The sequence below is a fragment of the Hemibagrus wyckioides genome, linkage group LG27, assembly GCF_019097595.1.
Source record: "Hemibagrus wyckioides isolate EC202008001 linkage group LG27, SWU_Hwy_1.0, whole genome shotgun sequence".
NCBI lineage: Eukaryota > Metazoa > Chordata > Actinopteri > Siluriformes > Bagridae > Hemibagrus > Hemibagrus wyckioides.
In genome coordinates this window covers 16,666,306-16,688,175 of record NC_080736.1, presented here as the reverse complement: position 1 = coordinate 16,688,175, position 21,870 = coordinate 16,666,306, and the positions used below count along the sequence as shown (strand labels likewise).

General features: G+C 42.4%; 1 protein-coding gene across 2 annotated transcripts; it reads right to left on the bottom strand.

Moving 5' to 3' along the window:
* Positions 1-17,145: 17,145 nt before the first annotated feature.
* On the bottom strand, positions 17,146-21,804 carry LOC131347443 (ADP-ribosylation factor-like protein 4C). Of its 2 annotated transcripts, none has more exons than XM_058381487.1 (2): positions 21,417-21,804; positions 17,146-21,072 (listed from the first exon to the last, which is right to left on the bottom strand). In XM_058381487.1, the coding sequence occupies exons 1-2, from the start codon at positions 21,535-21,537 to the stop codon at positions 20,516-20,518; spliced, it is 678 nt and encodes a 225-aa protein (XP_058237470.1). In that variant the 5' UTR covers positions 21,538-21,804; the 3' UTR covers positions 17,146-20,515. The 2 variants fall into 2 exon arrangements, with proteins under 2 accessions (XP_058237470.1, XP_058237471.1); XM_058381488.1 differs by having other exon boundaries at positions 17,156-21,161; positions 21,417-21,554.
* Between the last annotated feature and the right edge of the window lie 66 nt (positions 21,805-21,870).

The window sequence follows — 21,870 nt, the reverse complement described above, 5'->3', positions numbered from 1 at the left end:
TGACCTGTGCAAGATATTGCAGTTTTCTTTGGCTGTATAGAGCCAGGTGTAAGCACATTTTGATGGTTCAAAGTAACTCCATCTATAATGAATGAGTCTTCACTGCTATTTGAGTCTTTGGCAACATCAATTTGATATACAGTATTTTTTTTTTTTACACATTTTGTGTGATAAACTAGTTGATTTGCAGCATTTTTGGAAGTGGTTCCATTTGTTGACCCTGTTTCATTGCTAGCCATATACAGGACATCTCTCACATTTTGCTTCATGGTTGCTTCCACAATTGCTGCAATTATGAATTTGTTGTGTGCAAACTTGTCTAGTCTGGGGTTGGGAGTATGAAACAGCTTACTTTTTACAGTTTGTTGAACACTGTCCACATTTGCCAAGTTGTATTTTGGTCCAGCTAGTGTGTTGGTGTGCTGATCTATTAATACATGTATTTCACATATTTCAATAGCCTTTGCTAATGTCAACTCATTGTCAGTCAACAGGAGTTTTCTCATTCCATCATTAAGTATCCCACACACAAGTCAATCCCTTACCAATTCTTCTTGTAAATCTCCAAACCTGCAACTCTGTGCCTTGTTTCATAAGTTGCTGACATATGCCTCGAGTGTCTCACCTGGCTTTTGGTTTTTCTTGAATTAAATGTATGTCTCCATCATTATATTTGTTTGAGAAATACATAGTTTGCAGAAATTGCATGTTAAACACTCTGGGTCTTTGAGTGATTCAGCTGGGGTAATTATTCAGCAGTCTTCCTTTTTGACCTGTATACACAGCAGGTGCATAGATGAACGTTAAGCAGTATGAATGCTGTTGTGTTAGGCTCTTTCCACGAGTGTGCCGCAGCAACAAATATGTCAAATAAGTCCTATGTAAATTCCTGTTGGATATTCAGGAGTAATGGATGGACTTTAGCTGGACTTTACCTGTTAATGACTGGTTATTGATCTCTGTCTCAGAATCTAGTTTTAGGGAGTGCTTTGTATATTTGAAGGAGTTATGAGTTAACCCAAGCTAAACAGGCTATGAATGATTATCTGATCCGTATAGTTGATGGTCATGTGATTTTTATCCAAAATTTACAAATATTTGTATTTTTTGCTCTGGAGACTTTGGACCTGCAACTAATACATGTTTGATAAAGCAGATAAATTGATTAATCAGGTAAAGTAAGGTGACCTTGCTGCTTTATTTGGAATAAAATGTGTAGCTTTACTGGCCATTCTCAAATCAGATTCCAAACCGATAACCTATGTTATCATTTCACATCAGGCCCTGTCCTAACACTTTCTGACCCAGACTGGGTCTTTATAGTGGAAGTGGGAAGATCAGGGTGTTGGGGTTGGAGCTGTGCTGTCTCAGTGATCTAGTCATAATATTGAGCTCTACCCATGTTCTTGCCCAACTCATTTATTAACAACCAGGAAAACACAGTAACAGGAAATTGTTTATGTTCAACCTGGCTTTGAAAATACTGGCTAGAGGAGACCAAACATCTAGCCCTGCTCTATACCAACAACCAAAAGTCAGCTTATATTGAGGCGCCACCAAAGCAACAAAACCATCTTCTTGCTAAATGACCACAGGATTTCTAAACTATATAATTGTCTGTCGCTATTCAATCTATACTCATCTTGCACTGCTGATGTAATAATATTCCATATTGTCTATTTGAATCATTTTTCTCAGCTGATAGAGTGTTTTATGTACCATTTTGTCGTATTTCTATGCCTCATATAGCAGTTTCAACAAAATTCCAGTTGAAAAGTCCAATAGGGTGAAGCAAAATTAATAGACAGCATTAATAAATCTCCAGCACCACTACCTGGAGTAGACCAAACTTTCAGGAAAAAAATTTCACAAAACATTCTAACAACAGAGGCTGGTATATTAGGATTCTCTGACAGGCCAAGATTTTTAAAGGGTGAGTGTAATTTTGATGATGGTCCTCGAAGTTTTAGTTTTAAAATGTATATGATTTCATGAATGTCTAAGTGCTGGTTCAATTATACCAAACGATATCCATTAAAATCATGGTACATGTATGATATGCAGGGACTGAGGGTGTGACAATGCAACTTTTTTTTTGTAAATTTGCAGTTTTAATATATTATTAAAATACACACTAAGAAAAATATGCATGTAGCCATTTTATTGTATGATTCCATATTTTGTTAGCACAGCAAGTGAAGTCATTACTGTATCATCTATCTTTAACAGTAACACAATGTTAAATCAAGTCAAAAGCTCTAAACAATTTCATTCGTCTCTCTGTCCAGTCTTTACTGATGGATCAGGAATGGGAGTGATGGTGCCTCGACTGTTCATGGAGAAAGCTGTTCTTCTGTAGTGCATCACAGAGGAGTAGTCGTATGGAGTGTTGAGGTTGTTGGTGTTCTACAGCTTGAAATTATACTGTGCGGTTGGGTCAAAGGTTGCCCAGTTGATTTTCACGTAGCTGTCGCGGCCACTCCTAGTATGCTTGTGGTGGAAATCAAATGCATAGTTCAGGATGCTTGACGCTGCCATAGTAAACACAACCAGACCTGCTGAGAGAAACCACCTGAACACCACCTGATCTGCCCTCAGAGTAGCATCTGAGAGAAAAGAGAGAGAAGATTCACCACATCAGCATATGGACACTGTGCATCAAATGAGAATAAAGAACATCAAATTTCATTTAAAGGTACAGAGATTGGTGCAGTGGTTCGGACACACAGAAACAATTTGGAGTGGCTTTCTGGGGATTAACTCTAGGCATTAGTGTCCACTGTCTAATGTGTGGAACTAAAGGGAGGATTCTCTGAACTCAACACTTATTTTAATGTCTTGTTAAAGAATCATGGGGGTTGAAAGACTGTTCAGATATTCAGGGGTAATGGTTGGACTATAGCTCTTAATGACTGGTTGTTGATCTATGTCTCAGGATCTAGTTTTAGGGAATGCCTGTATATTTTACGGACTTACTGGTTTACCCAAGATAAACAGCCTGGAAATCCTACTTTGTATTTATGGAAATTAATGTCTGATCGAACACCAAGAGAAAAGGTACCAACAGATTACAGATAATCGGTTTGAACTTTTCTTGCGCTCCTCATTACTTTTTCATTACTTGTGTTCTTAGGGATCATCACCAACCAAGGAATCACCAACAATTTGCATTTTTCATCTGCTGATCTTTTCATGAGCATGTCTTGTGAAGCTCCTTGAAAAACTGCTGTTCTTTGCACCAGTGGTGCTGCAGTTTCATAATTGAAAAGTTTCTTTAGGATTCACTTTGTTTTTTAGGAATTAAATCCCAGGGTTTCATCCACAGCTTATGAATATCTGTATATCTTTGCTCCAGATAGACACTTAATATTTGGACAAGTAAAATTGTCCAAAAGTGTCCAGGGCCCATTTGACTGCCAGACACTCCTTCTGCACTATTGAGCATCTTACCTCCCTGGGAAACAACTAACCATAAAGTCATGGGGTTATGGTCCTCTGGCTCCCCCTGGTGGAAGACAGCATCTACACTAGTGTCAGGTGCATCTGTTTTCAAGCATGGCTCTCTCTCAAGCTCCTATGTGGACTAGTTTTGCCTGGCTAATGCCTATAGTTCTACAGGCTGCTGGTGCAGTGACTGACTCACCATGATGTCGAATAGAAACAATGGGGTGTGATGTGTAGGTTCAAGGTCACCACATTGAAGCACGGAATGTTTTATTAAAAGCAAACTGAATAAGTGCTGTATTGAAGTGTGCTTCCTGTTGAGTGGCATCCTGGTCCATGTGTGTGCCCTTTTAAAGATTTCTCCAAAACTAAATTTTGTACACAAGCTCTTACTGTCCTACTACAAAGTTTGTGAACCTATTTTTCTGTATTTATTTATAAAACTGACCATAAATGTTATCAAATCAAGTCCTGAAGCTGGATTAAGAATATCAAATTAAACAAACACAAAGACATTAGAGTTTTTACATTTACTTATTAGGCAAACATTTCCAATAATAAATATCTTTGTTGTTAAACATATATGAGCCTGTTGAAGCTTCATTTAAAGTGGTAATTTAAATTATTTGTTTCAGTGAAGGCACATGAGCCAGAGTAAGTTTAGCCAGAGTTCAGGTCCTCAGAAAAATGGTCTGGCCCAGGATACTCAAAGGTGTTCATTTGTGCAGAGTGGAGATTCTAAAAAGGTAGTTTTTGTGGTCCATCTCAGAGAGGGTGCCAGGTCATTGGTACTGGCATGCCTCACCTCAACCCAAAGTGCCATGCTTACTGATATTGTGGTCTATAACTCCTCCTCGAACTTCCCGCTGCCCTGTGTCTTGCTCTCTTAGGTCATCCCGGAGGTACACTATATTGCCAAAAGTATTCGCTTTGACTCGCATATGAAGTTAAGTGACATCCCATTCCTAATCCATAGGATTCAATATGACGTCGGTCCACCCTTTGCAGCTCTAACAGCTTCAACTCTGGGAAGGCTGTCCACAAGGTTTAGGAGTGTGTTTATGGGAATTTTTGACCATTCTTCCAGAAGCGCATTTGTGAGGTCACACACTGATGTTGGACGAGAAGGCCTGGCTCTCAGTCTCCGCTCTAATTCATCCCAAAGGTGTTCTATCGGGTTGAGGTCAGGACTCTGTGCAGGCCAGTCAAGTTCATCCACACCAGACTCTGTCATCCATGTCTTTATGGACCTTGCTTTGTGCACTGGTGCACAGTCATGTTGGAAGAGGAAGGGGCCAGCTCCAAACTGTTCCCACAAAGTTGGGAGCATGGAATTGTCCAAAATGTCTTGGTATGCTGAAGCATTCAGAGTTCCTTTCACTGGAACTAAGGGGCCAAGCCCAGCTCCTGAAAAACAACCCCACACCATAATCCCCCCTCCACCAAACTTTACACTTGGCACAATGCAGTCAGACAAGTACCGTTCTCCTGGCAACCGCCAAACCCAGACTCGTCCATCAGATTGCCAGATGGAGAAGCGCGATTCGTCACTCCAGAGAACGCGTCTCCACTGCTCTAGAGTCCAGTGGCGGCGTGCTTTACACCACTGCATCTGACGCTTTGCATTGCACTTGGTGATGTATGGCTTGGATGCAGCTGCTCGGCCATGGAAACCCATTCCATGAAGCTCTCTGCGCACTGTTCTTGAGCTAATCTGAAGGCCACATGAAGTTTGGAGGTCTGTAGCGATTGACTCTGCAGAAAGTTGGCGACCTCTTCGCATTATGCGCCTCAGCATCCGCTGACCCCGCTCCGTCAGTTTACGTGGCCTACCACTTCGTGGCTGAGTTGCTGTCGTTCCCAAACACTTCCACGTTCTTATAATACAGCTGACAGTTGACTGTGGAATATTTAGGAGCGAGGAAATTTCACGACTGGATTTGTTGCACAGGTGGCATCCTATCACAGTTCCACGCTGGAATTCACTGAGCTCCTGAGAGCGACCCATTCTTTCACAAATGTTTGTAAAAACAGTCTGCATGCCTAGGTGCTTGATTTTATACACCTGTGGCCATGGAAGTGATTGGAACACCTGATTCTGATTATTTGGATGGGTGAGCGAATACTTTTGGCAATATAGTGTATGTTTCAGTCAGAGCTCCTTTCACACTGCATGACTTTAAGTCCCCAACAGGGTTAGTATATTTAGCATGCCAAATATTTCACAGGGGTCAGCAACTCATCCAGACTGAGTTTTTGGTCATTTACACTGTGCGATTGTCACTTGCGTGCACAAGCTCCGATTTAAAACCAGTTGGCGACTGAAAAGTCGTGCAGTGTGAACTCGCCATTAGTGTCCTGCATTGGGCAGGCAATCCATAAAAACTCATCTCATATACAGGAACCAAAATCAGTTTAAATATCTCTAAATCAGAGAAAGATGATTCTTCCCCAGACTCCCAGATCTGATCTCAGCAGGGGAAACTGAACTGTGCTGGACACACACACACACACACACAAAAACTGAGTACTGTGTTCCAAACAAGAACTGAACTGTGCTAGACACACACACACACACAAAACTGAGTACTGTGTTCCAAACAAGAACTGAACTGTGCTAGACACACACACACACACACACACACAAACTGAGTACTGTGTTCCAAACAAGAACTGAACTGTGCTAGACACACACACACACACACACACACACACACTAATTGTCCTGTTTGCACACACGTCACTTTATATTTCGCTTTACATTTTTATATTGATCCTGTGATCCTGTTTACATGTGTCACTTTAATATTTGCTCTCACAGTCTACACTGTTTTTTTTGCACAAAATTCGGTCTATATGTTGTTTGTCTGCACTGTCTTGTCTTGTCATCCTGTGCACTTCTGTATGTCTAGTCTTTTCTTGCACCTTAAGTATAGTTTAGTTTTATCTCTATGCTATAGCTCTATGTTTGTCTGCGTCACTGTACTTTGTCTGTGTTCTGTGTAGCACCTCTGGTCCAGGAGGAACATTGTTTCACTGTGTACTGCATCAGATATATATGGTTGAAGTGACAATAAAGCTTCTTTGACTTTGACTTTGACTCCACATGTCTACTCCTAAACTCTGGAGTCTAAAATGAACAAACTGTTCTGCCAAACTGTTATTTACCTAAAACTTAATGGAATATATTGGAAATATTTTTAGTAATTAGCCATTTTTTAAGCCTAAGTGACCAGATACTATATCACATTGTTTTTAAAATTAGACTCCTGATTTGTAAAGAAAATACACTGCTTCAGTTAACGAATTAGAGATTTTTCCGTTGGCGATATTTTTTATGAGACCACCCAGACTCTCGCAGATATGATCAAACCTGTGGCGCTTGTTTCTGCTGAGACACAGAAGTTCTGACAGCAAAGCAGGAGAGGAGATAAAATCTATAATGACAGAACATGGGGAACGGTCTTGAAGGTTCATCCTAGTCTACAGATATGTGTATTAAAGGAAACTGTAATGTGTAATGACTCAGATGAAGCATTAAAAGGCACAGTATTTTTCTGTTGTAGCTCTGGTGTAATCGTACAGTAACTACAGCGTTCCTCTCACTGTGCTGTCTGTGTACTGCTGTTTTACTGCTTCACCACATGTGGTCAGAGTTTACTGCCCTCCAGTCTCGGTTTAATCAGAAACAGGATGCTTAAACACATTGATATAAACTGTGTGTGTGTGTGTGCTCACACTGTAGTTTTTGAGAAGTTGAGGATGAACTCCAGTGATACTTGATTATCATGGAATGTGAGTTCAGTGATAGTTCTGTACTCGTAGCTTTCAGTATCATAGCAACCAGAAAATATATTATATTAGATAATCAACCATGTGCTGTTTAGTCTGTGTATGTGTGTGTGTGTGAGTGAGTGAGTGAGAGAGAGAGAGACAGACAGACACCCTGTAGTGAATGATCAGAGAAAAGGCAGATCTCCTACATAGATCACAGATGCCTTATTAAACAACACGGATGTCTCCCAGTGTTCTCAGAGGGATTAACTAAACACACACACTGTGCACATGAGGGCAGTCCCGCTGAGATCTTCCCTCTCTGCCATTATTACAGCTGTCACACACACTAACACATCCATCACACACCCCAAACTCATCCATCAGTCATCAGTGGGGATTCAGACACAGTCTCAGTGTTTAAGTCTAGGCTGAAGACACATTTGTTTAGTCGAGCTTTTAATGTATAGATTTCTTATGTAAAGGAGCAGATCTGGAAGGTTCATGGTCATAGAGTGTTTGGTGACTGGGATGTGTTGGATGCTGTCATCTTACCATCCTCACAAGTCGCTCAGGTTTGCTGACTGTGAAGTGGTTGGATGCTTTATGTCCCGGGAAGCCTTCATGTCTGTGACCTTCTGGCTCTCCCTTTTAGTTATGATGTCATAGCTAGTCTTGCTGGAGTCCCTGCCTGCACTTTACACATAATCTACATTGTCTTTAAGCATCACATGATCAGAATCATACTGAAAATCTTTCTCTCTCTCTCTCTCTCTCTCTCTCTCTCTCTCTCTCCGTCTGTCTTTCTGATTTTCCAGTGTGACCACTGCCCTACCCCTGGTCAGCGTCTTGTCGCTTGGTGGTGCCCACTGATGCTGTGGATGGATCTGTGTGGACGGCCTGTGACTCAGGAGACTGCCATGGACAGAGCCACTTGGGGACTTTCACACCGTCACAGATCTCCCGTTACATCTGTCAGCTTGTGACAGCAAGGAATTAGTGTCTATAATGACCTCAGAAACTACACTGACCTAATAGTTCCTCATGGGCCTTTGGTTGCTGTTGTAGAAAGGACATTAATTAGTTACAGTTACATTTTTACTGTTTAGTGTCACCCAAATGAGGATGGGTTCCCTTCTGAGCCTGGTTCCTCTCAAGGTTTCTTCTATGTTTCTCTACTTCTGTAAAGCTGCTTTGAGACAATGTCCATTATTAAAAGTGCTGTACAAATAAATTGAATTGAACTGAATTAATGACAGAGACAGAATATACTGCACTATGTAGTGATTTGTTGACACAATGCTAGTTACTGATTTAGCTAGCTAGCACATAGACATCTGGAAGTGTTTAGGCATCTATTTCTATCTGTCTCTTCATCTGTCTCTCCTTATCAGTCTTTTTCACTCTCTTCATCCATCTCCCTCTGTCTCTCCTTTTCTTGTTCATTAAAAGAGACACATCTGGTTTGATGTACACCTTAACCCCGCCCACCTCTTCTTTTTGATCTTCCTTCTTTGCCCCTTTACTTTCTCCGAACACTGGAGATGGTGTTTTTCACTGTGTGTGTGTGTGTGTGTGTATGGTCGTGTGTAATCAAAGGAAGCCGAGTAACCCAGAAACTTTTCAGAACGAGAAAGCAGAATGTAGGTCAGGAGAGAAAAATTTAGTGTCTGAACTCAGTGTGTGTAAGCTTGTTAAATATGAACAGAGCCTTCTCTGAGGACACACACACACACACACACACACACACACACACACACACAGATTCATGTTGAGTGTCTAAACTCAGCTCTGTGCTGGTGACATTCCAGACAGTTGCTTAGCAACCAGGTGTCTCTCTTCCTCACTCATTGTATAATAGTAAATAATAACAACTTCAGGATGCTCATAACATCATTGTGCAACACACACACACACACACACACACTTTATTCCTCTCATTATTTCCTCTATCGATACTCTGCCTACACAGTAGATCAGAGATGGCCTACTGTAAATATATCTATATATATATACACACTACTCACAGAAAGTTCAGGATATTGGGCTTTCGAGTGAAATTTCAGGATGCACCTAAAATGCACTATAACCTTTCCAGGTGAACTTAATTTGACCTTCTCTACACTTTTGAATGCACATGTCCAACTGTTCAGTGTTTCAGTACTTTCTGCAGAACTTGCTGTTCTCTAACAAGGTGCTTAACGGCAAAATTCACAACCGGTGTTTGATCCATGAATCCACCAATAAATTTTCTGGTTCCATTAGAATTGGTATTTAAACAGTCCTCTTCATCATGCTGTTCACATTTTGACATCATGAGACCAAGACCACACCTAACAACTGATCAACAGAACCTCACCATTGTGAGGCTTCAAACAGGATGTTCTCAGAGGGAAGTGGCCACTGAGCTTAGAGTGTCACAGAGTGTCATCAGCAGGTTGGGACAGAGATACAGAGAGACTGGAAGAGTCACAGAAAGGCATAGAAGTGGACGTCCTTTGGCCACATCCCACGTTGATGACCGCTTCATTGTGAACAGTGCCCTGCAGAACCGGATGAATGTCACTCAACTCCAGGCACATTTAATGGAGGTGAGAGGAACCCAAGTGTCACGTCAGACCATTCGAAACCGTTTACATCAGCGTGGTCTGCGTGCTAGACGACCTGCAAGGGTACCTGACCACACCACCAGGCACAGGCGTCGGGCCAGGGAGCATTTACACTGGACGAGGGACCGGTGGGCCTCAGTGCTGTTCTCTGATGAAAGTCAATTCACGTTGAGCAGAAATGATGGACCCAACGATGTTGGAGACGTCAAGGAGAGCGCTATGCATCAGCCACTGTTGTGGTGGTGTTACAGTCTGGGCAGGTGTGTCCACTCAATACAGAACTGCCCTACATCTTGTGAATGGTACAGTGACAAGCCAATACTACCTGAATAACATCATTAATCCAGTCATTGTGCCCCTGCATGAACAACACAGACCTAATTTCATCTTCATGGACGACAATGCTCCAGCTCATGGAGGTCACATCATTAGGGAACGGCTGCTGGAGGCTGGGGTACCTCAAATGGAGTGGCCTGCACTTTCTCCAGACTTTCTCCAGAAAAGCTATGGGATCAGCTGATTTTTTGTTGTGGTATACCCACCACTGTTGTTGGCTTTTGTTTCAGTAAATTGTTTGAGATGAGGAAATCACCATTGCAGCTTCTACTTAAATGCCCTACTTTCATGATATAATATCACTGTAGTGTGAACTTTTTACATTTTCCATAAATTTCACTCAAAAGCCAAATATCCTTTTTGTGAGTAGTGTAATATATATATATATATATTTGTGTGTGTGTGTTAAATGAATAATTTCTCTCCGTCCATTACATAATTTGTCCCTATGATTGTGTCTCTTTGTTAAAATCCAGCGGTGATTCTGGTGAAGGTGTTCAGTTAGCAGTGTATCAGACTGCAGGTCAGTGAGTTCCAGCTGGACATCTTTGGGTGGATTATCCACACTGCAGGTAAAAGCCAGAAGAAACCACTCACCTTTCATTCTCGACCCTTCTGAAGTCTTGAAACCTCACCATGTAGTGCTCTGGGGTGAGAATGATGACCCAGTGATGACCCAGTGACTCACTACACACACTATTCACACTACACACACTATTCACACTACACACACTATTCACACTACACACACTATTCACACACTACACACTCTACTCACACACTACACACACTATTCACAATACACACACTACACACACTATTCACACTATTCACACTACACACACTATTCACACTATTCACACTACACACACTATTCACACTATTCACACTACACACACTATTCACACTACACACACTATTCACACTACACACACTATTCACACTACACACTCTACTCACACACTACACACTCTACTCACACACTACACACTCTACTCACACTACACACACTACTCACACACTACACACTCTACTCACACTACACACTCTACTCACACTACACACACTACTCACACACTACACACTCTACTCACACTACACACACTACTCACACACTACACACTCTACTCACACTACACACTACACACTCTACTCACACTACACACTACACATTCTACTCACACTACACAGTCTACACACATTCTACTCACACTACACACTCTACTTACACTACACAGTCTACTCACACTACACACTCTACTCACACACTACACACTCTACTCACACACTATTCACACTACACACTCTACTCACACACTACACACTCTACTCACTCTACACACTCTACTCACACACTACTCACACTACACACTCTACTCACACTACACACTCTACTCACTCTACACACTCTACTCACACACTACTCACACTACACACTCTACTCACACTACACACTCTACTCACACTCTACTTACACTACACAGTCTACACACACTACACACTCTACTCACACTACACAGTCTACTTACACTACACATTCTACTCACACTACACAGTCTACACACACTACACACTCTACACACTCTACTCACACTACACACTCTACTCACACTACACACTCTACTCACACTACACATTCTACTCACTACACACTCTACTCACACTACACACACTACTCACTACACACTCTACTCACACTACACACACTACTCACACTACACACTCTACTTACACTACACACTCTACTCACACTACACACACTACTCACTCTACACACTCTACTTACACTACACACTCTACACACACTACACAGTCTACTTACACTACACACTCTACTCACACTACACACTCTACTCACACTACACACTCTACACATTCTACTCACACTACACACTCTACTCACACTACACACACTACACATTCTACTCACACTACACACACTACTCACACTACACACACTACACATTCTACTCACACTACACATTCTACTCACACTACACACTCTACTCACACTACACATTCTACTCACACTACACACTCTACTCACACTACACATTCTACTCACACTACACAGTCTACTCACACTACACACACTACACAGTCTACTCACACTACACACACTACACAGTCTACTCACACTACACACACTACACAGTCTACTCACACTACACAGTCTACTCACACTACACAGTCTACTTACACTACACAGTCTACACACACTACACACTCTACACACTCTACTTACACTACACACTCTACTTACACTACACACTCTACTTACACTACACATTCTACTCACTACACACTCTACTCACACTACACACACTACTCACTACACACTCTACTCACACTACACACACTACTCACACTACACACTCTACTCACACTACACACTCTACTCACACTACACACTCTACTCACACTACACACTCTACTCACACTACACACTCTACTCACACTACACACTCTACTCACACTACACACTCTACTCACACTACACACTCTACACACTCTACTCACACTACACACTCTACTCACACTACACACTCTACTCACACTACACACTCTACTCAGACTACTTACACTACACAGTCTACTCACACTACACACTACTTACACTACACACTCTACTCACACTACACACTCTACTTACACTACACACTCTACTCACACTACACAGCACAGTCTACTCACACTACACACTCTACTCACACTACACAGTCTACACACACTCTACTCACACTACACACTCTACTCACACTACACACTCTACTCACACTACACACTCTACTCACACTACACACTCTACTTACACTACACACTCTACACACACTACTTACACTACACATTCTACTCACACTACACACACTACACAGTCTACTCACACTACACAGCACAGTCTACTTACACTAGACAGTCTACTCACACTACACACTTTACTTACACTACACACTCTACTCACACTACACAGCACAGTCTACTCACACTACACACTCTACTCACACTACACACTCTACTCACACTACACACTCTACTCACACTACACACTCTACACACTCTACTCACACTACACACTCTACTCACACTACACACTCTACTCACACTACACACTCTACTTACACTACACACTCTACTCACACTACACACTCTACTCACACTACACACTCTACTTACACTACACACTCTACTTACACTACACACTCTACTCACACTACACACTCTACACACTCTACTCACACTACACACTCTACTCACACTACACACTCTACTCACACTACACACTCTACTTACACTACACACTCTACTCACACTACACACTCTACTCACACTACACATTCTACTCACACTACACACTCTACTCACACTACACACTCTACTCACACTACACACTCTACTCACACTACACACTCTACACACACTACACAGTCTACTCACACTACACACTCTACTCACACTACACACTCTACTTACACTACACACTCTACACACACTACTCACACTACACACTCTACTTACACTACACATTCTACTCACACTACACACACTAGACAGTCTACTCACACTACACACTTTACTTACACTACACACTCTACACTCACTCTACTCACACTACACAGTCTACTCACACTACACATTCTACTCACTACACACTCTACTCACACTACACACTCTACTCACACTACACACACTACTCACTACACACTCTACTCACACTACACACACTACTCACACTACACACTCTACTCACACTACACACTCTACTCACACTACACACTCTACTCACACTACACACTCTACTCACACTACACACTCTACTCACACTACACACTCTACTCACACTACACACTCTACTCACACTACACACTCTACACACACTACTCACACTACACACTCTACACACACTACACACTCTACACACACTACACACTCTACTCACACTACACACTCTACTCACACTACACACTCTACTCACACTACACAGTCTACTCACACTACACACTCTACTCACACTACACACTCTACTCACACTACACACTCTACACACTCTACTCACACTACACACTCTACTCACACTACACACTCTACTCACACTACACATTCTACTCACACTACACACTCTACTCACACTACACACTCTACTCACACTACACACTCTACTCACACTACACACTCTACACATTCTACACACACTACACACTCTACTCACACTACACACTCTACTCACACTACACACTCTACTCACACTACACATTCTACTCACACTACACACTCTACTCACACTACACACTCTACTCACACTACACACTCTACTTACACTACACACTCTACACACACTACACAGTCTACACACACTACACACTCTACACACACTACACACTCTACTCACACTACACAGTCTACTCACACTACACAGTCTACTTACACTACACAGTCTACACACACTACACACTCTACACACTCTACTTACACTACACACTCTACTTACACTACACATTCTACTCACTACACACTCTACTCACACTACACACACTACTCACTACACACTCTACTCACACTACACACACTACTCACACTACACACACTACACACACTACACACACTACACACTCTACTCACACTACACACTCTACTCACACTACACACACTACACACACTACTCACACTACACACTCTACTTACACTACACACTCTACTCACACTACACACACTACTCACTCTACACACTCTACTCACACTACACACTCTACTCACACTACACACTCTACTTACACTACACATTCTACTCACTACACACTCTACTCACACTACACACACTACTCACACTACACACTCTACTCACACTACACACTCTACTCACACTACACACTCTACTCACACTACACACTCTACTCACACTACACACTCTACTCACACTACACACTCTACTTACACTACACATTCTACTCACACTACACACACTACACAGTCTACTCACACTACACAGCACAGTCTACTTACACTACACAGTCTACTCACACTACACACTACTTACACTACACACTCTACTTACACTACACACTCTACTCACACTACACAGCACAGTCTACTCACACTACACACTCTACTCACACTACACACACTACTCACTACACACTCTACTCACACTACACACACTACTCACACTACTCACACTACACATTCTACTCACACTACACACTCTACTCACACTACACACTCTACTCACACTACACACTCTACTCACACTACACACTCTACTCACACTACACACTCTACTCACACTACACACTCTACTTACACTACACACTCTACTCACACTACACACTCTACTCACACTACACACTCTACTCACACTACACACTCTACTCACACTACACACTCTACTTACACTACACAGTCTACTCACACTACACAGCACAGTCTACTTACACTAGACAGTCTACTCACACTACACACTTTACTTACACTACACACTCTACACTCACTCTACTCACACTACACAGTCTACTCACACTACACATTCTACTCACTACACACTCTACTCACACTACACACACTACTCACTACACATTCTACACACACTACACAGTCTACTTACACTACACAGTCTACTCACACTACACACACTACTCACACTACACACACTACACACTCTACTCACACTACACACTCTACTCACACTACACACTCTACTCACACTACACACTCTACTCACACTACACAGTCTACACACACTCTACTCACACTACACAGTCTACTTACACTACACACTCTACACACTCTACACACACTACACAGTCTACTTACACTACACAGTCTACTTACACTACACAATCTACACACTCTACTCACTCTACACATTCTACTCACACTACACACTCTACTCACACTACACACTCTACTCACACTACACATTCTACTCACACTACACACTCTACTCACACTACACACTCTACTCACACTACACACACTACACATTCTACTCACACTACACACACTACTCACACTACACACTCTACTCACACTACACACTCTACTTACACTACACACTCTACTCACACTACACACTCTACTCACACTACACACTCTACTTACACTACACACTCTACACACACTACACAGTCTACTTACACTACACACTCTACTCACACTACACACTCTACTCACACTACACAGTCTACTCACACTACACACTCTACTCACACTACACACTCTACTCACACTACACACTCTACTCACACTACACACTCTACTCACACTACACACTCTACTCACACTACACACTCTACTCACACTACACACTCTACTCACACTACACAGTCTACTCACACTACACACACACTACACACTCTACTCACACTACACACTCTACTCACACTACACACTCTACTCACACTACACATTCTACTCACACTACACACTCTACTCACACTACACACTCTACTCACACTACACACTCTACTCACACTACACACTCTACTCACACTACACATTCTACTCACACTACACACTCTACTCACACTCTACTCACACTACACACTCTACTCACACTACACACTCTACTCACACTACACACACTACTCACTCTACACAGTCTACTCACACTACACACTCTACACACACTACACAGTCTACTCACACTACACACTCTACTCACACTACACACACTACACATTCTACTCACACTACACACTCTACTCACACTACACACTCTACTCACACTACACACTCTACTCACACTACACACTCTACTCACACACTACTCACACTACACACTCTACTCACACTACACACTCTACTCACACTCTACTTACACTACACACTCTACTCACACTACACACTCTACTCACACTACACACTCTACTCACACTACACACTCTACTCACACTACACACTCTACTCACACTACTCACACTACACACTCTACTCACACTACACACTCTACTCACACTACACACTCTACTCACACTACACACTCTACTCACACTACACACTCTACTCACACTACACACTCTACACACACTACACACTCTACACACACTACACAGTCTACTTACACTAAACACTACACTCACTCTACTCACACAGTACCTATACAGTACTCACACTCTACTTACACTACACACTCTACTCACACTACACACTCTACTCACACTACACACTCTACTCACACTACACACTCTACACACTCTACTCACACTACACACACTACACACTCTACTCACACTACACACTCTACTTACACTACACACTCTACTCACACTACACATTCTACTCACACTACACATTCTACTTACACTACACACTCTACACACTCTACTCACACTACACACTCTACTCACACTACACACTCTACTTACACTACACACTCTACACACACTACACAGTCTACTTACACTACACAGTCTACACACACTACACACTCTACTCACACTACACAGTCTACTTACACTACACATTCTACTCACACTACACAGTCTACACACACTACACACTCTACACACTCTACTCACACTACACACTCTACTTACACTACACGTGTTTTATGACATGGACATAAGAGACGTTTCACAGAAGCATGTTCTCCTGAAATCCTTCATAATTCTATTGGGGAAAATACAAAAGAACCTTTTGTAGCTCTAAAATTGTATTATAGCTACACTTAGCATGAAGTGCTAACCATGTTAAAACTTCACAACAAGAACAGACTCTGTTCATAAGTGTAAACATAGTGACACGTGACGTAGCATAGCAGACTCATTATTTATGATCCTTCTTTGTTTTTTTTGCTCTGATTTCTGTCCTCTTCTGGGAACTGTGTTCACTCGAAAAGTCTGTAATACAGATGTTTTATTACCTGCTGCACCAAAAATAGGCCAGTCTCTGAGAGAAAGAAAGGGAGGTTAGATGAAGTCAGCAAGCTCAGTGAGATGCCGGGTGATAATTATCCTAGCATGTTAGCTAATTAGCTCATTTTAGTCCAGTAGCCTCAAAAAGTCAAATATCAGAAGTGTCTGTGGGATTACTGAGGCTTAAAATGGCTTTGCTAATTATGTAACGAGTATGACATCTTAATATCTAATCTAAATCTCACCAAGCTCATTATCCAGCTCCACACACACACACACACACACACACACACACACGAGTCTTCACTAGCTTGATTTCATTTATTTAGCTCAGATTACAGGTTAAACAGTGCAGGACCTCAGAGCTAGAAGCATGAGGATTATATCAACATTTAACTTTTATCTAAAGCTCTGTTCAGACGGGGTTCAGCTAGAGATTTAGGTATTTGATCATTTGGGCTGATTTTCTGAGTTTGTCCAAATCAGCATTTTGTTCCCTCCTCCGCTTCTCTGAGAAAATGACAGCTCTGTAATCATCAGATTTTTTCAGTCCCAGATTAACCCATCTCCCCAAAAACAGGAAGGATAATTCTCTTAACAATTTTAGTTAGGAGAGCATTAGCAGGAGAGAATATATAAGAATCTGAATCAAATCCATCACAAGCGCAGGTGCATGAAAGGGGCTGTTCTAATCACAGCTTTAGGAGAAGTGTATGAGTGTTAATACACACGTCATACAGAGAAACTGATCCTGTCTGAATAGGGCTGTAAAAACATGACTCTGATTAACTTTAACCTCTTCATTAAACTTTCATACACACAACACAACGATGAGATGCGTATTAGCTGAAAAGGACACGCGAGTGTGAGTGGAACAGGATTTTATTTTAGTTTTATTTCAGCAGAACAAACAGATTTTCTAGCGTCTGTGGATGCTAACACTTCTGTTAAAGCCGTGTTGTCAGTACATGCCTTGTATATGTTCAGAAGCTAAACGCACGTGAGATCAGAGCTATGAGCTGCAGAAGCATCATGCTGACATGGCACACATCTGACCAGGAACCGCTGAGGAACTTTACTCTTTATTCTGAACCAACTGTTAGAGTCTGAGGATCCAACTCACATGTGGCACACATCTGCTCTGGGGTTACCTCTGATCCTTCTCCAGCGCTGGACTGTACCTGGGTGTGGATTCCATCACGCAATATCACCTTAACTCTGCGCTGTAATGGGAGTCATATAAACGCTACATGTCTACAGAAACAGGAGAAGCAGCTACACCACAGGAACCAGCCTGTCTTTATCTCACATCTCCCAGCAGCTGGGTTTCTACCTGCTAGATTAGATTAGATTAGATTAGATTAGATTCTATAAACACAGGAAGATGGAAGTGTTGTGGTCTGAAACAGCAGCATAATTAGTGTGCAGGAGAGAAACCTGATCTTCAGCTCATTACACACAGCCTACAGTTAATTATCCAGATAATTAAACCATACTTCAGGATGGGCTTCATTACTCTTAGCACACGGCTTCCTCTTTAGACTCTGTGTTACTCAAAAGCAGAATCAGGCCTTTCAGCCACTAAATATAGAAAATTAAATCCCTACATGCAGAAATCTGCTCTAATTTGTGCTTGAACCAAAATTCAGCCGTTTTTCAGTTCACTGTGTCTGATAACGGAGTTATACACACACACACACACACACACCGTGTTTTATTACACACACAGACTGCTGGGGATCTGCTGTTAGTGCTGTCATTGCTAATAATTTCAATAAAACTCTGTGTGTGTGTGTGTGTGTGTGTGTGTGTGTGTGTGTGCGTGTGCGTGTGCGCGTGTGTGTGTGCTATTAAATATAATCTCCAGACCAGTCAGTCTTCTGTTTTTTTTTGCTAAATTTTAAACTTTTGAACAATAATTTTTCTGCCTGTTTAATGCAACTTTTATTTGATGTCCTACAAAAAATGTAATGCTACAAAACAAAAACACTGAAAATAAGGAGGGACAAATAAAAATCTATATCGAATTTAACTTCCTAATCCAAATGTTATCAAAAATATCGTTGCTATCAGGCAATAGCTCCGAAAAGCACAGTATGGATGTCATATAGTCCTAATAATCCGTCCTGTAATAGAATCTTAATGACGGATACTTTGACAACTAAAGGGTTTAAAACTACAGGGAGACTTTAATTCTGCACTTTTTGAGAATGGTGTCATCATTGATCTGGGTGATGTTTGTCACTTTACTCCAGTGAACTGTATTTATCTGATATTTTTGTTTCTGTTTGATTTGATTGGATTAGTATCTGATGTATGTCTGATGTGTTTATTTCTTACATAGTCAGCAGAATTCCAGCAGTTTTTTTTGCAGTGAAAAGAACAAGTTCACTTTTTTTTTTTTTTTTTTATCTCACCTGAAATGTTAAAGTTCTTATTTGGTTCATTCTATAAACACGCTTGCATTTTTATAAAAAATTACAGTCGCAGTAACTATGAAGGGGTTTATCGTTTTTTCTTCTGCTTCAGTGCCTTCCTGCGCTTGGTGATCATGTCGTACAGCTTGTCCATGCCCTCGTGCAGCCCCTCCCCGATGATGGCGCACGCGGGCTGCACGTGGTAGGCGGCAGAGGGTCCGAGCTCTCGCAGCGCCAGCCTCTTCTCGATGTCGGCGGCGGGCAGGGAGCCGGGTAGGTCCTGCTTGTTGGCGATGATGAGCAGAGGCGCTCCCTGGTTCTCTGCGAGTCGCGCCACCTTATGCAGCTCGGCCTTGGCTTCGTCCAGCCGCTCCGCATCCACAGAGTCCACCACGTACACGATGCCGTCCGTGCAGCGACTGTACGACTTCCAGAGCGGACGCAGCTTCTCCTGACCACCCACGTCCCACACGTGGCAGCTGATCCCCCGTGCGGCGCCGTTGTTCAGCCGTACGCGCTCGGTGTTGAAGCCGATGGTGGGAACCGTGTTCACGAACTCGTTGAACTTCAGGCGATACAGAACCGTGGTCTTTCCTGCGGAGTCCAGCCCCAGCATCACCACGTGCAGCGACTGGAACGGTCCCACTGTGGACAAACCGTTTCCCATGCTGTGTTTATAAAGAGCACGTGGACACACCAGTGAAAGGCCTCAGAGTTTACAGCTGCTTCAGTGTCTGAAGAGACAGAGGAAGACGTAATCTACTCCAAAGACACTGCTGCAGAATCACTGCTCCTGTTTTCTTACATCATTTTGGTATTTTAGTCTCTTTTTTTCATAAAGCTCCTCGTGCTACAAACCTGACAGCAGTCATATTGCCCTGAAGGTGCAGACTGATTGATTGATTGATTTATAAAAATATCAATATGTTTTTAACACATCAGACTGCTTTCTGTATAAAAAGATGGAACAGAGTCGCATTAAAGCTCACCACAGCCGGTGCAGTAGACGCGTCCGCTGTTTCCGAACAGAAATGGAGGTGGACCGTTATTTCTCCCGCATGCACGCGTGATACCGTGCACATCCGGCTCGTCAGTGAGTCTCGCGCACATCCCGCATTCACACCCGCACGCTGTACCCCCGCGGCCGCGTGAGGCTTCATAAATAAATCCTCTGCAGCTGAAACAGGAAGTCCAATATGGAGATCCTACATCATGACGCACCGACAGCGCGCGCGTCTTCAGCGAGGTTAACTGCTCGCGCCCTCAACCTGCGCCTGTTTTGGAGGTTGTCCAGAAACCCCGCCCCTAAGTGATGACGCTTCAATCATTACCTCCTGTGATAAAGCTCTGATTGGACTACAGAATTCTGTGTGCGCGCGCGCGCGTGTGTGTGTGTGTGTGTGTGTGTGTGTGTGTGTGAGAGTGATAAGGTGTTTATTTATC